The 17,825-nt window shown below is 49.2% G+C and overlaps 4 protein-coding genes across 5 annotated transcripts in view; 2 read left to right on the top strand and 2 right to left on the bottom strand.

Moving 5' to 3' along the window:
- The first annotated feature begins 799 nt into the window (after positions 1-799).
- LOC6500234 (serine protease easter) lies at positions 800-2,333 on the top strand. Its single transcript, XM_001952937.4, has 4 exons — positions 800-951; positions 1,034-1,209; positions 1,345-1,492; positions 1,545-2,333. The coding sequence occupies exons 1-4, from the start codon at positions 891-893 to the stop codon at positions 2,240-2,242; spliced, it is 1,083 nt and encodes a 360-aa protein (XP_001952972.1). The 5' UTR covers positions 800-890; the 3' UTR covers positions 2,243-2,333.
- Positions 2,334-2,614: 281 nt separating this feature from the next.
- Positions 2,615-4,415, top strand: LOC6500235 (protein HEXIM1). The gene is made up of 3 exons (XM_001952936.4): positions 2,615-2,924; positions 3,053-3,622; positions 3,677-4,415. Exons 1-3 carry the CDS (start codon positions 2,903-2,905, stop codon positions 4,147-4,149), a joined length of 1,065 nt encoding a protein of 354 aa, XP_001952971.1. The 5' UTR covers positions 2,615-2,902; the 3' UTR covers positions 4,150-4,415.
- On the bottom strand, positions 4,353-6,281 carry LOC6500323 (cell cycle checkpoint protein RAD17). Its single transcript, XM_001952935.4, has 4 exons — positions 6,211-6,281; positions 5,513-6,150; positions 4,989-5,455; positions 4,353-4,934 (listed from the first exon to the last, which is right to left on the bottom strand). The coding sequence occupies exons 1-4, from the start codon at positions 6,223-6,225 to the stop codon at positions 4,492-4,494; spliced, it is 1,563 nt and encodes a 520-aa protein (XP_001952970.1). The 5' UTR covers positions 6,226-6,281; the 3' UTR covers positions 4,353-4,491.
- Positions 6,282-6,691: 410 nt separating this feature from the next.
- LOC6500322 (disintegrin and metalloproteinase domain-containing protein 12) overlaps positions 6,692-17,825 on the bottom strand; it is a 31,589-nt gene continuing 20,455 nt past the window's right edge. For both annotated transcript variants that reach the window (XM_032453146.1, XM_014911017.3), the window contains exons 2-8: positions 14,228-14,334; positions 13,560-13,757; positions 13,351-13,502; positions 12,612-12,951; positions 11,193-12,552; positions 11,001-11,130; positions 6,692-9,486 (exon numbers count right to left, since the gene is read on the bottom strand). In XM_032453146.1, the coding sequence (XP_032309037.1) occupies positions 7,698-9,486; positions 11,001-11,130; positions 11,193-12,552; positions 12,612-12,951; positions 13,351-13,502; positions 13,560-13,757; positions 14,228-14,334 (4,076 nt within the window). In that variant the 3' untranslated portion in view covers positions 6,692-7,697. The remainder of the gene's footprint in view (positions 9,487-11,000; positions 11,131-11,192; positions 12,553-12,611; positions 12,952-13,350; positions 13,503-13,559; positions 13,758-14,227; positions 14,335-17,825) is intronic.

Genomic DNA, 17,825 nt, shown 5'->3' with positions numbered 1-17,825 from the left:
GGTCGGTTCGTCAACGGGCACCTTTTCTGGTATTTTTTGTTTTAGCCGATTTCCACGAAGTTTGAGCCAAAAACATCGATAACACGTAGATGTTTAAAAAAATAAAATATTTTTAAATTTTTTCAAATGTACACTTTAACTTTATTCACAAGAAAAGAAAACTTGTATTTGCTGAGGCTCCATAAAATACATTAAAAAAACTGAATAGTTATTCAAATTATACTTAGAAGACTTGTGTTTTAAAGCATATAAAGCATACTCCTTAACGGTTAGTACTTCTCAATTACAGCCAAATCCATTCCTCGGGAAATCATCAGGGAATCGACAGTAAATTTCCCTCTGTGATAAATACCCTTTAAAATGTGCTGGAGAATTCTTTAAGATGTTTGCGGTTAAATCGTTACCTCATTTTTTTAACACAAATTTTGAATTCAATTTCTTTGAAAATTCAAAAAATCTTGAAAATGTGAGGGTTAAAGAAAGCTTCAACTAGAAGGACGTCCGGAACCGAAGTTCATATACCCTGCAGTAATTGAATTCAATTTCAATTGAATTGGGATTTTTATGCCATATAGGTTTTTCCGGACATATATTATGTCTTTCATAGTCTAAGCAACAGTAAACGGAGGATGTTTCAGGGTGCTTTTTATCAATCTGGGACTAAGAAAGTGATTATACACTCTGCAAGAGTATAAAAGCCCCGATTGCACAACTACGATTACGTTATCTGGACCCGGCTCCACTCGCACCAGAGTATAAACACGACTCTACTCTCCGGTAATCCACAATCTGAGACCCCTGCTCGAAATTAGTCTCATTTGGGCGTTCAGCCGTTCGCTACCCACATCGTCTGAAAGCTGTAGCTGTATATCTGATCGATCCGGTCCGGCATGGGAAGTTTTCCAATTCTACTTGTCGCAGCCGTTGTTGTTGTTGTTGGCCTTGCGAGTGGTGAGTGTACGGAATCACAAACAAGTCCGGTACTAAATCGAACGCGGCTAAATCTCCCAACCACCTATCTCCGATCTTCCAGCTGAGTTACCCCTCAACTGCGTGTCCAAAATTCAGAACACTAGGGTCACAGGTCACTGCATTTCGATTCGGGACTGTGACTACTTCATGCGGCTCCTGACCTCTGGCAATCCCTCCCAGAGCGATCGAAACCTTCTGCGGGATAATCACTGTGGAACAAAGGACAAAGTCGTTCAGGTATTTCGCTGTGGCATCCCCAGGGTGGGATCCGCTTCCGCTGGAAAAAGCCTCCACATTCCGCTGGGGTTCAAACCCATAGAAGATAACCGAAAATTGTGATAATTAGACGTATTATTTTCTTGCTCTTTTCAGGTTTGTTGCCCCAGCACCGCAGGCTTGGGCGCTTTGACTCATCCATTCCTGCCTCAAAAATGTGGCAGGGTGCGGTGGCAACGATCAAATGAGACGGCGACGACAATCCGGGAGTTTCCCTGGCTGGCCTTGATAGAGTACACAAGGGGTGGGTCTTAGAGTACTACAAAAAATCCCATCTGACCTTTCTTGAATCCCAGCTAACCAACAGAAGTTCCACGGCTGTGGGGGAGTCCTGATCAGTGAACGGTACATCCTGACGGCTGCCCACTGTCTCTCCCAGGCTGCGGCCCTGGATCTACACATCACAGCGGTTCGTCTGGGCGAATGGGACACAAGCACCAATCCGGACTGCCAGTACCACGAGGACACAAAGCAGGCGGAATGCGCACCGCCATACCAGGACATCGCTGTGGAGCAGCAGGTCCCACATCCTGACTACAACTCCACTAACCTTAGCCAACTATTCGATATTGCTCTGATCCGCTTGGCTGCTCCCGCGGAGCTCAGTGAGTTCGTGGAGCCGATCTGCCTGCCCAACAAGCAGCTCCGAGCCGACGAGCTGGAGGGTCTGCTCACCGAGCTCGCTGGTTGGCAGGCGAAGAGCAGTCCGCGGATGCAGAAGAGCACCGTTACCATTTCCTCGATTGAGGAGTGCCAGCAGAAGTACTCCGCCCAAAGCTTGAAAATTCAGTCCTCCCAGCTCTGCGGGTTGGCCAATGCGAAGGAGTGTCACGGCAACGCCGGGGGACCCCTGATGCTCTTCAAAAACGATGGCTACCTGTTGGGAGGACTTGTGTCCTTTGGACCCGTTCCCTGCCCCACGACCGGTTGGCCGGACGTCTACACCCGGGTAGCCTCCTACATCGACTGGATACATGATAATTTAAGGGCCTAAAAAAGGACTTTTGTTTGCATGAGATTTTAAAAACTTTCAATAAAAAATGTTGTAATAAGGATAATAAAAGGACCGCGAAACGAAAAAGTTACTTATTGATACTCAGTCAATTTGAATTACGCGCCACTAGGAAAAGGCAAAACTTGGCAAGTTCAACTCATGGCTCGTCAAAAATATTTTCGAACTACATTTTCTACTTAACCTACCACTTCTACAAAGTAGCTCTTATAAATATGATAACTTAATCAAATATTGTTTAAAAGTTTAGGTGTTTCTGCGCCAATATTTAAAATAATCGAATTTCCTCTTCTCTTGCGAACTGGAAGGATCCACCCACATTTATTTCCCTTTTTCGCGAACCGGGTTGGACGTTTTGAACCAGGAGAAATGTAGGAACGGCCTCTGGGCACACTAGGCTGCAAAAAAAATCCCACAGTATCAATACAGTGGGCACAAGTAAAAAAAAAACACAAAACAAAAGGAAAAAGAATTGCCACTGTGCGGACGTGTGTTGAGTTTCGGAGATTGTTTGGATTCCGGTTTAGAATGTTTAGAAGAATCTGAATTTTCGCAAGCTCGATAATTTGAAAAAGTACGAACTATCAACTAAAAACTAAAGTGAACTCCGAGGGCGACGCACCTGAACTTCGGGACAGTATCATGGCAGAATCGGTGAAAACAGGTAATAATTTGAGGAAAAAAGGAAACCCAAAGGCGATTGGCTTATAGAATGGTTTCTTGCTTCTATTGCTGGTTTTTGGCGTCCGAATTTAAAATTATGGCGATTATATCAATTGTCTTCCTTCTCAGATAGCACCAGTCAGCAAAGGCCTCTAGATGGTGGCGGCGGAGGAGGAGGAAGTGGAGCGGGCAGCGGAGGAGGGGGCGGAGGAATCCCTAAGCGCAAGCATCGTCGCGGGAAGAAGTCCAAAATGCTACCCAAGAAGACCAAGAATCAATATCCGCAGTGGAAGCTGGACATGCCAGCCAAGGGTGCGGGAGGCGGCCATGTGGAAGGAAATCCCCGTCAGAGTTCTAGTCGGACCAAGCTGGTCCGCTCCAGGTCGCTGCTCGTGCCCTACAACACCAATCGCTTCTTGATGGAGGAGCATATGTCGGAGCTGCCCAAAGACGACTCCGACGACAACTGCTTCAGCTCACAGACGGAGGACCAGGTCCTCTTCCTCTCCAAGGAGTTCTCCAATGTCTACGAGAGGGCCCGTCTGGAGCGTTTGGAGACGATGAGCAAGCAGGACTTGATCCAGGAGTGCCTGGCAATTGAGGACCGCTACTCCAAGGCCCAGAACGTGTCCAAGGAGTTTGGAGCTAAGATACGAGCATTGGAAGACAAGATACGCCAGCTGAGCAGGGAGAATCAATGTGAGACTTTTTAAAAGTTAACTTTTCAAATTTGTAACATAAATATTCTTTCAGTGATCCGCTCCCATTATCTGCGATCGTGCCCGACTTCAGCCGGACCGGCAGCAGCGGCTGCGGCCGCCGCCTCCCCACCATCTGCGGTGGCGCCCACACCCAGCTCCGCCCGGGAACTACAAGCCAGGCAGCAACCACCGCAGCAGCCACAAGAGCTGCTTCAGCCCACGCCCATGGACTCCTCGAGCGAGGACAGTGAGAGCGACAGCAGCAGTTCTACGTCAAGCACGTCCAGCAACTCCTCTTCGTCAAGCAGCGATGGACACGAAATGGGCGTAGCAGGCTTGAACATAGCCAACGGGCATGCCGAGCGGCACGACAAAAGCCGCTCTCGCTCCAGATCCCGTTCCCCTATCCACCTGAACGGCCACGCCAATGAGGAGGAACGCCAGGCTCTATTGGACAGCAACCAAATGGATGAGGACGACAACTCCAGCGACGGCATAAAGCAGGCCGATGCTGATGTAAAATAAGGCGGAAATGGCCCTCCGACAGTGTATATAAACGAGAGGAAGTTTTGACATCCTGGGACCATGTCCCTGATGTCCAACCTTGTTTAGTTTTAAGTCATCATCATCCGCATTTTGTCCAAAACATTCATTAGCATTATGAGCCTCCCCCATGTATTTTGTTGGCATTCAATCTGTAAAATACTTCAAAGTTTAAAGACGTTGCCTCGATTTTAATGGAATTTTTTTAATGAATCCGATTTGTAGGAAATAAAACGTTTCGATTGCGACATCTTGTATTTTATTTTAAATTCACAGATTTTAATATTAAATGTTAACTTATATTAAATACAAACATTAAATGATCTATGCCCTAGTAGTTTGGCCAGAATCTTTCAGTTTTTCGGCGATAAGCTTCACCATAGATCTGTATTCAGTCGCATAAAGGCTCTTGGAAATGGCCGCGTATCTAACACCTAGCAGGTTCTGTTCCTCCAAGCTTGCATCGGCTTTAACTTGGATCTTCTTGGGTCCTCGCACTGGTATCCAGCCACTGATCGGTTCCTTATTGGCCAGCATAGCCCCGCGGATAGCCAGGTTAAGTCCCATTACAGAAAGGTTATCATCCCGGTATTCGTTTAGCATGCAATCCGCCAAACCCAAGTCATGAATGGCGTCCACAATATCCCCTATGTCCTTAAAATGGGGTAGGTAGTTCGCGTGGATAAAATTGACAAAGTTTCGCGGCTCGGTGCGAAAGGATTCGGTTATACCCTCTGGACTATGCTGCAGCCGCTTCGAATCGTTAACTGAAAGCATTTATGATAAGGGGAGATAGAGGATGCATTCCTTCCAGAACTTACTCTTGGGGTTCATCACCCTGCCCATGGCGTGCATAAGGGTGATGGACTCATCCCGTCCAATTGACTTTAAGGTGCTCTGAGCTTTTGTTTTGCGACCCTTGGTGGTTGCAGCCACACTCACATCGAGCTTTTTGGTAGGCATACTCGGCACTCCCAACAGGGAGCTGAGGTGCAAGTTGATCAACGCGTTTCGGATGTCGCCCTGGGCGCCCACCACAATAGACTCTAGTACTGTCTGCGCCGGCACCTTGTAGATGGTCTTGTTATGGGGTTTTTGCATCACGGAGCAGAAAGACTTCATCGACTTTTGCATGATGGTTGTTGCAATAGGATTAAAGGTGATGTGCTCGATGCGATGCTTGGCCTTTAGTTGCTCGGGAAATAAACGAAAGCTGATGTTCAGCCCACGGGACTTGGAATCCGCAACTATAAATATCAGCGGTGACTTCCCATAGGAGGAGTAATCGCTTTACAAAGAGATTGTCATAAATAACATACAACTTTCAAAAAAAGGAGTTACTTACTCCAGCAATTCTTCAAAGGAAGCCTCTCCTTCACCGAGGAAGATATTGGGGAAGTCCTCGACCAGAAGCAAACGCTTCTCCTGAGACACCAACAGGGATTTGTAACGCGAAGCTCTCAGCAGGAAACTCTTGAAAGCCTCAAAGTGGGAGCCCACATAGCCGCTGCCACTTGGCTGATCGCCCAGCACCGTGACTACCTCGCAATCCACGGGGTTAATCCACTCCTGGACCTGGTAGCCCATTTCCCTAGCCAGGACCCGTAGGGTAGCAGTTTTCCCCGCGCCTGTAGGTCCCGTCAACAGGCATATTTGAGCGGGAAACTTCTTTCTAACTGCTTCGCAGTGCAGCAGCCAACTGCGAACCTCGCCGACCTTCTTGGGATGCACGGCCAGTTCCTCGCTAGAGCTGGGAGCAAAGCCCTCAATCCAATTCTCGCTGATGGCCGGTGGGGGCTCCTCATCATTTTCCGACGACGTGAGATCCACCACATTTTGGGTGATCGATGAATTCTCGGTTTGGGTCCTTGAAAGTTCGGATAAACTGCCGGTACGTCGAGTTCTCTTGGCTGGAGTGGCGCCCGAGGAAGCTGGGCTTGAGGTGAGGTTCATCTCGCTGAAGGCACATTTTACCCATTTTGCCTACGCAGTTCCCAATTTGGAAATTGTTTAAAATGCTTAAGAAATTTAAAAGTTGTTTACCTTTCGTGCGCTCATGCTTCTTCTTACTTTTTAGTGTTGCCAGATAATTTATAAATCGCGGGAATCGTGTAACAGCTGTTACTTTTTAAATTTTTGAAGATGATTACCATCAATTGTTCCTTTTTGACTTTTCAATAAATAATAAAGCAATAAATTTCATAAAATATGAAAATCTGTACCACAAACCATATATCTTTTTTGCTCTCCTTCAAATTAAAAATAAGTTTTTTTTCATAATTCCCGGAATCTTGAAAGTAGCTGATACTTTGTAAATTTTTTTAATAAGATTTGTTTCTATTTAAATTTTCAGTTAGCGCTTTAATTAAAAGGTCAATAAAAACAAATCTTGTTTTCTTTTGTTTTATGGTACCAAAAAAGAAAATATATCTTCTTTGCTCTCCCCCCAAGTTAACAAATTAAATTTGCCTTGCTTTTTGCCATCTATATATTTCCTGTAGAAAAATAGAATCAAACACTATTATTTAATGTTTAGGTGAACATATATTTTATAACATAACTTCGGTTCTATACACGTTTGATATCGTTACATACATAGGAGCATACAACGTAATTCGCAACATTGAGACAGTTAAAATTGATTTCACTACAAAATGTTAGTTTCTTATTTTTTAAGTTTACATATTTCTCTCCTCATCTCTTTACTTTTCAATATCCCAGCTGTACATCTTTTAATTGATTACTCGAGGCGGCGCTTTGTTGTGACAATTGAACTTCTTTGGTTTCTATTTACAAAAGCATACTCTTACTGCATACAAACATGTTACATAAATACAGGTGTCGGCGAAGAGCCTGCATACACGGTTAGGGCTAAACTAAACTTAACAAGCGGCGCTTAAACATTAACATATTAATTGAGATACATAACTTAGCACATGAGTGAAGCCATGCTTATGCCTAAATAGTGGGTCGATCGGTTCAGGAATGAATATCAGAGTCGAGTCGGGCTTAGTCGCAGTCAGAGTATCTTAACTAAAGCTTAAAAGTCGAATCCACAGAGGGCGGGAGCTTGCTTCTCCTCGGGGCTGAGGCGATAACTACTCTGACTTCATAGTTTTTGAAAAATAAACTGCATCTGTGATGTCATGGTCTTCCATAGACACAATCTCAATCTCTTTTAACTTCCATTTTAACTTAAATAAAGATAAATATACATTTTGTTAGATATAAACTGAAAATTATGATTTCGTAAGAATACATTTAAACCTAAAAACAAAAAACATTTTCTCTGATTATGTACACTCAAATTAAAAATTATTCTGCCCTCATGAATAGGGACTTTTCAATGTATCATCAAAACGAGTTTTGAAAAATATTTCACATACATGGTATTCTTAAACAAACTAGCCGAAAGCAACGGAATCATCTTCAACATAAACCTAAATAATCTGTAAGGAACTGTGTCCTGTCTCACGTCTCATCCTACACCTCGCCCTGGCCCTCGCCCCCGCCCAGTGCACGGTCTTAGTCTACTTGTTCTGCTCGAATCGTTGGGCCAGCGACGCGATGCTGGACTTCGGCGCCGTTGTAGTCTTCACGGTGGGCGGAGTGGGGGCCGCCGCCCCGTTCAGCCGCTTTCCCGGAATACCTCCAGCTGCTCCGCCGCTAAACGATGGCTTGGCCGAGAGCGGCTTGGGCTTCTGGATAGTGGCCGAGGGCGCAGATGTCGCCCCCGTTCCATTGGGCAGTGTTTTGCTTGTGCTCTTCACAAAAGACTTGGGACGGGAGGCCGTGTTGTTTCCTCCTCCTGCGATGCTACCGCCGCTGCTCCGTTTGGCCTGGTGGAGAGGCACTGGGGCCACAGGCTGACCGCCGGTTCCCGCCGGCGGCTTGAAGCTAGACATGCTGGGAGGCGGCGCAGACTTGTCCGCCACTGTGGGCTTAACCCGGGCCACTGGCGCGTTTACAGCCGCAGTCCGATGATATGTGCTGGCTGCCACTGCTGCCTTCTCCTCTAGGACACTGCTAGCCGGCTTGGGCGGAGCAGGTCGTTGGGGACTCTTGGGAGTATCTGCTGCAGGAGCAGTGGCTCCCACCGCCACTGGCTTGCCCGAGTATACTGACTCTCCGTTGATCTTCTCCAGCTCATTGACGATCTCGTTCAGCAGCCCCATGTCGCTGCCATTGCTTGTCCGGTTGGCCACCAGATCGCTTCTCTTCAGAGTTTGGGCCGCTGGCGGAATCTCGTCGATAACCGAGTAGATGTCGTCGTTGGAGGCGCGGGCTTCCCGCTCGACAAACTCGCAGTCGTCGTAGGTGTTCTCGACCGACCGCTGGGCCGTGGAAACTGGTCGTTGGTAGCCCGAGGCCGATATGATCGAGTTCGTCTTCTTGACCACCACTGGTGGAGGCCTAGGAGGGGGCGATTTCGGTCTGGAGGTTCCACTGGAGTTATTCACCTGACCACTCTTGGGACGTGGCAGCCCAGGTGGAGAGCGCATAGAGCCGAAGGACTGCAAGGGGACCTTCTTGGTAGGAGATCTCATTGATTGGGCCCGTTTCACCAGGTTTTGGGTTTCCTCCTCGCGGGGAGTGGTCTCCGAATCGGAGTTCGAGGACTCCGTCTGTGGGGCAGTAGGTACTGGCATGGGAGCCGATATCTCCAAGGTCCTCAACCGCTCCCTGTCAATGTAGGTCTTCTCCTTCAGAGGCGGTTTCTCGTCCTTTTTCAAAAAGGAAGTCAACCGGCGAATGGTGCCATCTCGTTTCATATTCAACTTGGGGTCCGAGTGAAGGGGCACTGGCGGAGGTGGAACAGAACCCGAGCGAGGGGATAAATCATCAGTGCTGCCCTTCAGGGGTACCATGGTCAAGGTACTGGAATCCAGTTTCGGCGGCGAAATTATTGGCCTTGCTGTGGATCCCGGATTGGGTGGGGGCAATGCCGGTGCCGGCCGCACCCAAGTGGTTTCCGGTTTGGGACTGGATGGTGTCTTGGTTGCCGGCGGAGGAGGAGCAGCTCGCTGGGGCGCACCAGCATCTTGCTGCACGGTGGGCTGCACAAAGGCCACGTTCGGCCCACTGTAGTTTCCTGAAGGCGTCGTGGCGTCGTTCAAGGGCCGCAAGGTGAAGCCATCGAATTTTCCAAACATTCCAGCGGTTGCCGGTGCTGAATCGGCCGGTGTCTTTAGAAGGGCGGAGTCCATGTCGTCCGTGCTACTCGGCGTCGACTTCAGTAGTCCGTTGCCCGGCGGAGGGCCACTGCCGTTTTGGGTGCTTCTGGTGGTAGCGGGCTTGCTCACCCCCGAGGACTTCAGGCTGCAAGGACATGAACAAATGTGGATTAGAAGTGAGTTCGTGGAAGGATTCTAGAAGTTCGAGTGTTTGCGTGTAACATACCAAAAGAAGAGCGTGCAAGAACCAAATACCAGTGATGGATCACCAAAAGATAGCTTTTGGGGAGGTAAGTAGCTTATAGAAACAGTCAAGCAAGAAACATTCAAGTAAAAACAAAGCCAACACCAAAGCAATTACCACTAAAGGTTTATTTCAAAACACAAAAAATCAGATAAACTAAAACTAGAAACAATCCACAATTCAGGCTGTGTAGTTAGTATATGTTTAGAGGCGTAAGGGGGCGTGGCGGGTTAAAATGAAAGGATAATCTGACTTCGGTAAACCGAAGTCGAGGTATATCCCTGCAGATCCTTTTCATAAAAAATATTTAAGACCTTCGAATGAATAGTCCTATTAATTTGTTATACCCTTGCAGAAGGTATTATAATTTTCTAAAGTATATAAAGTCTGGATCAGGATCATCTCCAAAGTCGATGTAAGCATGTAATTCTCATAGAGATCGGCCCACTGTACAAATTCCGATATGTATATAATAATATAAGCTGCTACCTAACTGCAAGGATATATGCATCCCCTCTTGTTTAATAAATGAAATGAAAGTTTAAGAAAAGAAATAGTAGTTAAGAGCTTAATTAATTGCTTAGAACAGATTTCACAACATTTGGTCACAACTAGGTTTAGGAATGCCACTTGGATTTAAATTCAAAGTTGAAGTATTATTTAAGAGGCGGCGACTCCTTTTGCATCTAGTTCTGGTATGGTATAGTATATATAGTTTCCCTATAGCTCTGCAAGGATACTATAAGCTCGCGCCAAGTCATTTAAAATTATCATATTCTTAAAAGTTCTATTAACTAATTGTGCAAGAAATCTCATATGTGTATATAGTTTTCCTAAAGCTTTCAACTTTGGCGAAGCGCAGTCATGCATTGTTGCAACATTTTGTGGCAGTGTAAGCGGTAGTGAGCCCTGGGGGCTATTTTTTGGAGGGGGCGCACCTCGCGGGGCCGCTCTGTATAAACTGGGCGCCCTCGGTGAGCGCCAGCGGATTCGTGGTGGCATGCAACCGCGGAGCCGTGATGTCCAGCTTCCGTCTCAGTGTGCTGTTGTCTGTGATCTGGGGTTCAGTGTCGATGTTCTTATAATTGGAATAGGAGCTGGAGGCGGGGACAGTGGAGAGCTTGCGCGGCGGCATCTCGTAGCTCTGGCTCTTCGGCACTTGGGGTGGCTGTATGTGCACGTGATGCACTGCATCCGGATTTGACTTGTGGCGCGACAGGGTGTGGGTGTTAGTGATGGTGGCCGGGGCCGTGTTAGTAACCAATACCGTGGGTGCAGGAAGGGGAAGGGTGTTAATGAGGGGTGCAGTAGGTGCAGGACGTTTTACGGGGGGTGAGGAAGTAATAGTGCTGCTGTCGGGGCTGCTGCTCCCCTGAGAGGCGCTGCTGCTGATGGAGGAGGTCGTCGATACATACATATTGTCCTTCAGCTTGCCGCTGGCGAAGAGTCCGTTCTTGTGGCATTGGTAGAGCAACCAGCAGATCCCCACGACCGGCAGGACGAAGAAGAACAGGACGCACAGGAAGCGCTTCAGGCCCGGGGATCCTGGAAAATATGTAACATTAATTGAAAGGAGGATTGCGAGGATTCGGTAAGTCAGTACGAACCATTTGGATCAGTGGCCGGTCCACTGTCCGGAGATCCTCCTGATCCCGCCTTGCCGCAGGACTCCCCTCCGAAGCCCACGTCGCAGTGGCAGTGTCCCATACTGTTGCATATTCCGTTTCCGTTGCAGTCGTCCGGACAGGCCTTGCCCATGCCCGTGGAGCGAACGGTGGAAACGGGAAGGCATTTCTGGTTCACACACATCTTATCCTCGCCGCACTTGGCTCCGTTGGGCGTCAGGCCCGGATCTGTACTTTGCAGGCCCAGATCCACCACGGCGGTGCGACAGGCCACAATCTTGCGATCGTGACTGACGTAAGAGTGGGAGAGCACAGCCGCTGACTCCATTCCAAACTCGAGACGCTCGTTCAGGTGGATGCAGTGCAGCATTCCGCACTTCACGTGCTCAGCTTCACAGCGCATGTAGGTTTTGTTGAGGCGGTTGTAGCCGCAATTGCCCATCCGGTCGCCGGACATGTTCTTGTCGTAGCAGTGCTCCGAGTTCTCCCCCGTGGATCCCCACAAGATGCGACACTGGTTGGAGTGGGAGCGGCAGTTTCCGTGGAAGCAGTAGGCCTGGCCCCCGTCGCAGGGCTCCGTGTCGCGACGGAAGACGTCGGCCGGGCAGTATTCCGATTCGCCCGTGCAGTACTCGGGGAGGTCGCACTCGTTCTCCGCCTCTCGGCAGGCACTGCCCGCCATCTTCGGCCGACAGGTGGCCAGGTCACAGCACTCTCCGGTGGCGCAGGAGGCGTTCGAGTGCAGCATGCAGGTGTGTGCATTGCAGCAGGAATTCTGGCAGTGCTCCGGCAAGCCGCAGTCGCACTGCTCCCCCGGTTCCACGAATCCGTTTCCGCACGTTGGCGACTCAAAGAGCCGCTCCGGCTTGTTCCTGAGGCAGTAGTTCATTCCCCGGGAGAAGGCTATGGTCAGCTGGTCGATGCTGCAGCTGCTCCAGCTCACGGGAACCACCGAGGTGCTCGAGGCAGCCATCACGCACTTCTCGTCCGGGCAGTGGCAGTCCGGCGAGTCGTGCTCCATGCCGAAGTTATGCCCCATCTCGTGGGCCATCGTGGTGGCCACCATCGCTGTGTTGGGACTGTGCTGCATGCTCACGCCGCCGGAGTACTCGTATGTGCAGATGGGGCCCTTCAGCGCCTTTCCCACCACGCCGCCCGCGAAGGTCTCCTTGGTCAGGAGCTGGGCGTTGTCGTTGGGGTGCTCCACCACCAGCTTGGTGCTCCGGTAGTTCAGGAAGTTGCGCAGGGTCACGTCGCCATCGCTCGAGAACTCGATTTCGTTCGACTCGTTCCAGATCACCACGCCCACCAGGGCCACGAAGATGTTAAGGGGCACGTAGAGCTGAAATAGGAGGAAAATCAGGACTTGCCTCGGGTTCGGATTAATCTTTTCTCACTCACCGCGTTGATGATGTTGGCCAGGTTCTTGCAGTGCTGGTGCACCTTCTTGGCGCTCTCCTGGAAGTGCTTGTACACCTTGTTGTCCACCACGATCACCAGCTCCACGTAGCTGGAGTACTTGTTGGCGTTGTAGGGTCCCCGGATCAGCTGACTGCTGCCGTCCGTGCTGCGGCGTCTCCGCAGTAGAGTGTGCTGGAACTCCCCACCGTCCAGGTGGTGGAGAGGTGGCAGTGAAGGATTTCCCCGAACTGTGTTGTCATCCGCATCCTCGCCGTGGCTGAGGTTATCCGTGTGGCTGTCGTAGCCACAGGTGGCGTTCGTTGGGAGCCTGTCCGCCTGCCTGTTGGAAGAACGAATCGAAGGTAATTGGATATTTCCGTGGCTCCATAAAGAAATTAGTAGCGGAAGTGACCGGCAACGGCCCGCAATATAATGGATAGGCGGAATTCGGTCACGGGTGGGGATACTCTGGTACGGGCATTGGACAAACATACCCCTGACAAAACAAAGCCCGCAAATATTTGTGGCCTACGGAAAGGCAAACATTTGCGCAGCCCCTTCACTGACTCTAGGTTGTATATCTAAAATTTAAGCAGAGTGGGAGACGGACGGAGACCCTCTCTCCCAGAGAGGGACAAGACTCGATAACCTTGATCGGTATCACAACGCATAAAAGGCTTAAGAAGATCCGGACAATATGAAATATGGAATATGGTTTTAGAATGTTCTCCCAACTTACCTCAGCAGGTAGTGGTGGTCCTGCAGGCGCCCCGTGCTCTCCACGTGGGGGTGGATGAAGTACGTCTCCCGTCCATCGAAGACGATGCCATCCAGGACGCCCCCGCAGGTGGAAAGCGCCACTATGGAGTCGGGTTGCCCTCGAACATGACCCTGGTTGAGCAAAAAATGCATTATTGAAGGAAAAGGGCACAGGATTCCTAAGCATACCTGATAGTGGCACAAATCAACCTCAGTCTTGGTGAAATTGCGCACCACGTGGCCGCTTCTAGAGCCGGCTCTGGTGGAGTTCTGGTAGCGCAGGAAATGCTTCTCCGGGAGCAGGCCGTCATTCCTCTGCAGGTCGATGATGGTTCGCTGACCCCCGTGTATGTAGCTCAGGCTGATTTGCGGCGTGTGAAGGCCGTCCTGGAAAGAGGAAGGGAGAGATGAGTTACGATAGGAGCAAGCTAACGAGATTAAGCCGTTCCGGGTCATCCAGGCCCGCGGTCATCCCCGCTTATTTCATTTTCACATGCAAATTGCGGGCGTGTCGAGGTGCAAACGTGTAATGTCCTTTCCGCTGGGTGTTAACTGGGAATTCCGCCCTGCCCCATGTCCTGCGCGCATGTTTCGGGTGGCTGCTTGTTGAAACTAATTAAAACGGGCTTGGCTGTGCCCACACTTTGCCCTCCGAGCTTGAAATGATTGTACCGAAAATTTCCACTAGTTTTCCGCGACATGTTTTGAATGTTTAACTTCTAAAACATTCAAGGATCATTGTTCTAGGAAGTTAGTGCACTTGTTAGTGCCGCCATCTGGAAGCTTATCTAATCACACAATTCTGGAGACTAAGGGCAGTTACCTGAAACGATACTAAGACTAAGACGGGTACTTACGGTGGCATCCAGGGTGGATAGCAGGCTGCGCTTAGTGCGCCCATGTTGCACCTTGGGTCGTATCACAGAGTGAGTTGAGAACTCGTGAGTGGCAGGAAAATAGTCAGCTGGAAGGAAGAGTGGAGGAGACGCATTAATTAGGGGGATGTAAGTTTTGTTAATTACAAGCCACTGATTCCCCATTACGCCATATTTCAAAAGGTGAACAAAGCTCTCTGGGGTAGTAGGGGAGTATCTATTATGCGGTGTATCTAATGGGCTTAGAGTCACGCCGCCAGGCAACCGAAATGCTGACAACTTGAGCCCCGAAATAAAGGCGCGGCGAATGGCTTGCTCTGGTAATCAGTTAACATGTTGCCGGCATGTTGAGATGCTCTTGATAAGAGGAACCTACGTATCTGGGAGCAGGGGCAGTGCTAAAATTAGCAAGTGCATAAATAATATTATGGAGATACGGGGCCAGACTTTTGGGTAAGTATTGCCCAGAAAGGCGTCTAATTAAGGCAGCTGCCAGCAGCAGAACACGCAGATGTCTGAGACCGGGCTGAGCATCTTGCAGATACAGATGCGATTCGCATCTTCACTTACCAGTGGAAGACACGCCCGCCTCTGCGGCCGGACCGGGGCATCCTCCGAAACAGCATTTCAAAGCTGAGGAGCTCCCCTTTTCCAAAAGTCACTCGCCAGCGCCAAATGTCACACGCGTCAGGGCTTTTTGTTTTACACGATGCCCCAGCGCCCCACCGCACCACAAAGTGGTGCAAGTACCCCAGGAAAAAATACAGAAAGCAAGATTTTCGTATTTATTTTTACCACGCCCGCCGTTTAACGCAGCGTCATGAAGAGGCCGTCACTTGTGCGGAGCGTGTTGTGTATAAAAATATATTTATTTTGAGTCTCGCCTTTCTTTTGTTGGATATTCCCCGCCCACTGGTCTTGGTTTCTGGCGAAAAAACTCCTGGGGGTCGAAAGTGGGTACTGGGGGCTGCAGGACCGCTATGATTGTGGCCCAAAGCGATTCATGGAACATGTTGCCTTATTCGGTATTTGATTTAAAAGGCATGATCCGTCCGCAGCAATCCATTTCTGCCACTAAGTTGGAATATAGGTTCTGTGGGGATTACAACTGACGGATTACCTGAACTTTGGCACACGCGGAGCAATAAAGACATCTTTGGTATAATTCGGAAACAAAGATGGATGGGCTCGTTCTACAAGCATAAGTAAACAGTCTGTTTTTGGCAGCCTTTGGCTCGCCAGCCGCGGCACGCAAATCAAAAATGAAATGAAATTCCAAGGGAGGCCATTAGATGGGGCTATGAATAGGACTGCCGAGGGGCGGCCAAAACTACTTAATGGGTGAGACATCATAAAACACAGCTAATGACGGGCAGACTAATGAAAATTCCCTTCGACCCATATCCACTCCTATTCCATCTGTTGACTGTTGGAGAAGGGAGAGGGCGGCTCTCGGGTACTTCTGACTTATTGTTTACGGAAAACAATTAACCCGGAGTAAGTTGAGTGATTGATTGCCGCAGTGACTAATGGGACGATCGGCCAAGCCCCAATAACTTTTCCGCCCAGGCGGGAACTTTCTTCAAAGGCAGTCTTCAGAAGGTGTTGGATTTCTCACCAGATAAGCAGCTGCCAGACGGACGCATTCCTGCCGGCTGTCTGCATCCAGGACGAGTACAATAGCGACACCAGATTGTCGGGCAACTGGCGCCAGGAGGCGCCTCAAGGACTGTTGTCCTGAAACCTCCGTCGAGTGGAAACTCATTAAAACTAGAACACAACAGAAACGCCCACGCCCAGATAGCACTCGACATGGGGAAATTATCACTCGCGAGGCACTCGGAGAAAGGCTTGTGTTTTCCACACGCTTACTGCAGAAATCTATCTCTAACTATGTGTGTAGTTTCTTCCAGTGCCGCCCTCGGAAAATGGGAAATTATCACACGCTTGAGCCAAGACCTCCGGATCGGCTTGGGTCTTGAGCCGGAGGCGACCATATGGTTCGGCGAATGGGTTTCCACCCGTCCGTCTGCCCGTCCGTCATCGCCCGGGTCATAAGCGGGTGTTGATGGATTCCTCGCGTCTGAAATAGGACAAATTACAGCCAGGCGCTGCTATACATTTGTATCTTGCTTGACGAACTGACGTCGTCGCCCTTTGATGTTTCCGCCTGCCGTTTCCGAGGATGTCGCGGCTAAGGATGCGCCTGGCCGTGTTTGTTGCCATTACAGGCGTTTGTTTGTTTGCTTAGAGGCAGTCTGGGCCAAAAGCAGAACTCTGCCCACACGTTGTATCTGCATTTGTCAACCCCCAGTCGGGCCAATAGAGACTTGCTCCCCTCGTAGGCGGAGACCTCGCTCGTATAACAATCAGCGAAGGCATCGAAATATTTATTAATAACTGCTGGCGGGCCATAAAAAATAAAATGAAACCACTGGATAGCCTGGGGGTTTCTAAGTGAACTTGAAATTGAACATAGTGTACAGAAGAATGGGTTCTCCCGTTTGGATCATGAGAAATGGCCAACCTCTTCGAGTGGTCGCCCCAGCTCCACTCTTCCATCATGGCTGGGAGGCATTTAAATATTTTGAATTATGACTGCCGGGCCTCGAGATATGCCAAACTCAATTTGGGCCCAGATCCCGATCCCGGGTGATGGGATCATAAAACTTCCAACACTTTTAGGGAAAAATATTAATAGAATAGAAATCTCGCAGCCATAAACAGATTAGTGCCGGGGAGGGTGGGGGAGTGAGGAGATAAGGGCGTGGCTCCCGCTTCTGGGACGGGGAGATTCCTCCCACTCCCATTCCCGAAAACAAAAATCGAATCGAATGTGTGGCTAATTGATAAACAAGGCGAGGAGACGATGACGTCGGAGTCGGGCCATCGATTCTGAATACAAATTCGAAATGCATACGTAAGTCCGCCTCCTCCTCCTCCGGCTTGGAATGCATTTGCGGCTCCAGCACTCTCGAGTGTAATTGAATAATAAAAAAAACTTGAATTGAAATCGCTGGAGAAATGGGACCAACCCCCGAAGCACATACGCACTCATCACAGTTTAATTAAATTGTTTTGGGTTTTGGTTCCTCAAATTGAAAAGAGCATTTTCGAAAATGTTTCAAAAAGGAAACTGGAAACTGGAATTATTTATATACGAGCTGCTCTGACATGTTTATGGAAATGGGAGCCATAAAGCATGCATAGAACTCATCGATATTGGGCATGAGGCGTGAATACGAGAGGAAAGTGGTCTGCAGACTGCAATTTAAATGCTGCTTAATGGGAGGGATAGAAAGTTTGAGGCAGCGCGAAAATAAGACATCAGATGGCCGAGGTACTTGGGGCATACAAATCGTCTTTATCGGCCATCTGCCAAATGGGCGAAATCGGACGGCCAGATCGCTGCCTCCGCTGGGAACAGTAGCCCGCCTTTCACCTCAATTTTCACCTGACAAACAGTTGCAAGCTCGCTGCCCAGTCAGCTGTGCAACACGAGAGCCAGACACGAACATTGCCGCCAATCTGGGCCAGGTCTGAAAACGAAAACTGCGCAGGCGCAGCTCCACAGCGGGAA

This window comes from Drosophila ananassae, chromosome 2L (genome assembly GCF_017639315.1).
Source record: "Drosophila ananassae strain 14024-0371.13 chromosome 2L, ASM1763931v2, whole genome shotgun sequence".
In the NCBI taxonomy this organism is placed as follows: domain Eukaryota; kingdom Metazoa; phylum Arthropoda; class Insecta; order Diptera; family Drosophilidae; genus Drosophila; species Drosophila ananassae.
The sequence above is the reverse complement of the archived record's forward strand: the minus strand, read 5'-3'. Positions and strand labels throughout refer to the sequence as shown.